This window comes from Pseudorca crassidens, chromosome 9 (assembly GCF_039906515.1).
Source record: "Pseudorca crassidens isolate mPseCra1 chromosome 9, mPseCra1.hap1, whole genome shotgun sequence".
In the NCBI taxonomy this organism is placed as follows: domain Eukaryota; kingdom Metazoa; phylum Chordata; class Mammalia; order Artiodactyla; family Delphinidae; genus Pseudorca; species Pseudorca crassidens.
The window spans coordinates 95,736,180-95,740,681 of NC_090304.1; the positions used below are offsets into that span (position 1 = coordinate 95,736,180).

The following is a 4,502-nucleotide window of genomic DNA, read 5'->3' on the forward strand; positions in this document are numbered from 1 at the left end:
GCTGTAATAAATAACAGGTTCTTCTCCGCTCTCCTTCCTGCAGGGCATTGGCTGCTACATGTTCCGGATCGATGACTCCGAGGTGGTAGATGCCACCATGCATGGAAACGCTGCCCGCTTCATCAATCACTCATGTGAGCCTAACTGCTACTCTCGGGTTATTAATATCGATGGGCAGAAGCACATTGTCATCTTTGCCATGCGCAAAATCTACCGAGGGGAGGAACTCACTTACGATTATAAGTTCCCCATTGAGGATGCCAGCAACAAGCTACCCTGCAACTGTGGTGCCAAGAAATGCCGGAAGTTCCTAAACTAAAGCTGCTCTTCTCCCCACTGTTGGAGCACTAGGACCCAGGGCCTCCAAAACAGTGCCGAAGGCCTTTGCCAGCAGCCAGGAGTTCCAGGATTGAGTGGGCACAGTTGAGGGGCCTCCGTGATGGCTGGGCTCCCTTAGGTCCCATATTCACATTATACATGTGATCATAGTCCTGGAGAGAGATGAGGTCTCGAAGAAAAGATCCGCGATCGGCTTTCTGCTGGGGCCCCTCTGATTGTGTGCTGTTAAAAAGCGGGAAACGGGTCCCTAGCAGACTTGCCTGGAAGGAGCCTATAGAGGGTTAGTTATGTTGGGAGATCGGGCCTGAGCACCTCCTCAGAGAGAAGTTGCCATCCTTGCCTTGGCCTTTCCAGAGCACTGTAAGCAAGGGGTCAGGCACAGCCCCAGTGCGGGCGGGGTTGGTTGCCAGCCGGGCCCAGCCTGTAGCCGTGTGTTGAACAAAGACGGTCTGGTGGTTTTCCCTACGATGCTCCCACTTGAGAGTTCCCTTCTGGTTGGGAGACAGGATTTCTTAGCACCTTTGGTGTCAAAGGCTGTCTTGGGGTTGTGCCAGTTCATTACCAGACGTTGAGCCTGTGGGCTGTAAGTGGGAGTGTTACCCCCATGAGCCTTATCTCAGACAGTCACCTTCCTAGACAATAGGAGCGGCTTCCCTCTCATTCCTTCTCTTCACTCCACTTTTCTCGTCCCCCGTTCTGCATCCCACTGCTTTCCCATGCTCTCTGGGTGGTAGGGGAGAGTGACTCCCTGCTCGAGGACACTCCCTGTTGGGCATAGGATGTGCCTACAAAACGTTCCCTGAGCCTGTAAGCACTCCCAGTGGGGAAGTGGACAGGAGCCATTGGCCATAACCAGACAGAATTTGGAGACGTTTTCATAAAACTCCACTGAGAGTTTTAAAGAAATATATGTAGCATGATTTTTTAGAAGAGGAAGATTATTTAAATAGGAGTTGAATCATGCACCAACCAGAGTATCACAACCAGGGTAACCCCTGGGCCCCATTCCTAGGACGTGATAACTTTATTTTCCCCTTGTTAAGACATAGGAAGACTTAATTTTTCAATGGTCAGTGTCCAGTTGAAGGCAGAACACTAATCAGATTTCAAGGCCCAAAACTTGGGGACTAGACCACCTTGTATCGAGGGAACTCTGCCACCTGCACAAAATCTATGGATAAAGTAAATTAAATGACACTACTGCCCTGATTACTCCCTAGGATGTGGTCAAAACAGCATCAAATGTTTCTTCTCTTCCTTTCCCCAAGACAGTGTCCTGAACCTGTTAAATTAAGTCATTGGATTTTACTCTGTTCTGTTTACAGTTTACTATTTAAGGTTTTATAAATGTAAATATATTTTGTATATTTTTCTATGAGAAGCACTTCATAGGGAGAAGCACTTATGACAAGGCTATTTTTTAAACCGCGGTATTATCCTAATTTAAAAGAAGATCGGTTTTTAATAATTTTTTATTTTCATAGGATGAAGTTAGAGAAAATATTCAGCTGAACACACAAAGTCTGGTTTTTCCTGCCCAACTTCCCCCTGGAAGGTGTACTTTTTGTTGTTTAATGTGTAGCTTGTTTGTGCCCTGTTGACATAAACGTTTCCTGGGTTTGCTCTTTGACAATAAATGGCAAAGGAAGGTCCCCCCAACTCCATCGGGCCACTCCCCTCCTTCCCAAATCGAAGCTCCTGAAAAGGCTGCGGTAGGATCTCGACACAGCAGTTTCTTCTCTTCTTTCCTGCCCTGTCTCTCTCCTTTCTGGCACAGCTCAGTGCTGAGAGGTGGGAACCTACACGTCCCTCGTCTTTCCTCCTTCAGAGTTAGCAACCAAGCTGAATGGCAACCTGACATTTTCCATCACCATCTGCCTCATAGGTCACCTCGTTCCCTCTCCCTCTGCCCACCAAGTCCTCATGCCTGCAAAGACCCCCCCGGATCCCCCTGTGCCCTCTTTTGGGGCAGCCCGTTGAAACTGAAGCACAGTCTGACCACTCACGATAAAGCAGATTCTCCTCTGCCTCTGTCAGCTACAAGGTTTCAGAGCAGCGTAGTCCAGTGGAGGGCGAGGCACCTTTTCTCGCCTCGAGAAGCCCATTTCTACGGAAGGAAGTCTAGCGAAGCAATACGACTCAGCCCAGCGCTCTCTGCCCCGGGACTCGTGGCTCTGCTGTGCCTTCCATCCTGGGCTCCCTGTTCTTCCGTGACCTTAATTAAGAACTTTGGTGGCTCTGCTGGAACATTGTCACTGTTTTCACTGTCATGCAAGGAGCCCAGCACTGTGGCCAGGAAGGCAGAGACTCCCTGTCATCGTGGAGAAGTGTCAGCAGGGGGCTGGGGAAAGCGCTCTACCCAGACCTCACCTCCCTTCCTCCTTTTGCCCGTGACAAGATACAGTGGCCCAAGGGGTTCCACTAGTGTCTGGTTTCCTTTATTATTGCACTGTGTGAGGTTTTTTTGTAAATCCTTTTATTCCTATTTTTTTTAAAGAAAAATACCTTAAGCTGCATTTGTTACTGAAATGATTAATGCACTGATGGGTCATGAATTCACCTTGAGAAAGACCCAAAGGCCAGTCGGGGGTGGGGGAAACTCAGCTAAATAGACCTAGTTACTGCCCTGCTAGGCCGTGCTGTACTGTGAGCCCCTCCTCAGCTCTTTCTACCAGTCCCAAACCCTGAGGCCAGGGGAGGAACCCCCAGCTCTCCTTCTCCTGCCAGCTGCAGATGGTTTGCCTTGCCTTTCCACTCCCTGTCAACCGCGGAAATGAGGAATTCCTCTTAGAGCTCAGCCTTGAGTCCATTGCCAAAATTCAGCGTACCTGCCAGCAACTTGGGGAATAAGCTAAGGTTTCCCTACAAGAGGGAAAGAAGGCAAAAAAAAAAAAAAATGGCATAGCTATCTCCAAAACACCTCCGAGTTTCTTTTGAAAGTGACCAAGGGAATCTCCGCACAAAAGTGCAGACTGAGGAACTGTGGTGGGTCATTCCCAAGAATCCCCTAAGGGGCATCCCGAAGGGAGTAACAGCTGCAAACCTGGTCAGTTCTCAGTGACAGAGCCAGCTCACAGCTTCGCTGCTAGAACCTGTCGTGGCTGCATTTCCTGGTGGCCAGTGACAACTGTGTAACCAGAATAGCTGCATGGCGCTGACCCTTTGGCCGGAACTTGGTCCCTTGGCTCCCTCCATTACCGTCCGCCACCTCCAGCCCGGCCCCTCCTGTTTTTAGACCAATGACAAGAATCAAGGGGGAAGCCCTGGCAGCTACATATACGTTTTCAACCAGACTCCTTTGCCGGGATCCACTCCACCACCCCGCTTGCCTCTGTCAAACCCCCGGCCAATGCCGTGAGCACCATGCAGCTCCCTTGATTTAAGAAAAAAAAAAAAAAAAAAAAAACAACAACAAAAAAACAAAAAAAAAAACCTTTTAATGAATGTATCTTTCTAAAGGACTGTCGTTCAATCAAATATCTGAAAATACTAAAGGTCAAAACCTTGTCAGATGTTAAGTTTGATTTGGGATTTTTTAAAATAGAAATCAAGTTGTGGTTTTTTTGGGTTTTTTTTTTTAAAGGAAAAGCGGGTCATTGCAAAGGGCTGGGTGTAATTTTATGTTTCATTTCCTTCATTTTAAAGCAATACAAGGTTATCTAGCAGATGGTTTTGTGCCGAATCATGAATACCAGTCAAGTCTCACACTCTGAAAACTTGCAACTTTTTTGTTTTGGTTTTCAAATAAATATAAATATGATATATATAGGAACTAATATAGTAATGCACCATGTAACAAAGCCTAGTTCAGTCCATGGCTTTTAATTCTCTTAACACTATAGATAAGGATTGTGTTACAGTTGCTAGTAGTGGCAGGAAAATGTCAGTCTGGCGCTCCTCTGATCCCCCCCCCCAATGGAGGGGGACCCATCCTAAGGGGATGGCGGAACAGTCCATTTCTGGGATCAGAGAGAAATGCAGAAATGGTGTCACCTGGATTTTTTCTGCCTGTGAATGTTGCCAGTCAGTACCTGTACTCCTTGTTTCTCTATTTTTGGTTATGAATGTTGGGGTTACCACCTGCATTTAGGGGAAAATTGTGTTCTGTGCTTTCCTGGTATCTTGTTCCGAGGTACTCTAGTTCTGTCTTTCAACCAAGAAAA

The 4,502-nt window shown here is 47.4% G+C and overlaps 1 protein-coding gene across 5 annotated transcripts in view; it reads left to right on the plus strand.

Moving 5' to 3' along the window:
• KMT2A (lysine methyltransferase 2A) overlaps nt 1-2,849 on the plus strand; it is a 73,848-nt gene extending 70,999 nt beyond the window's left edge. For all 5 annotated transcript variants that reach the window (XM_067751186.1, XM_067751187.1, XM_067751188.1 and 2 more), the window contains one exon: nt 44-2,849. In XM_067751186.1, coding sequence (XP_067607287.1) covers nt 44-319 — 276 coding nt within the window. In that variant the 3' untranslated portion in view covers nt 320-2,849. The remainder of the gene's footprint in view (nt 1-43) is intronic.
• Nucleotides 2,850-4,502: the final 1,653 nt, after the last annotated feature.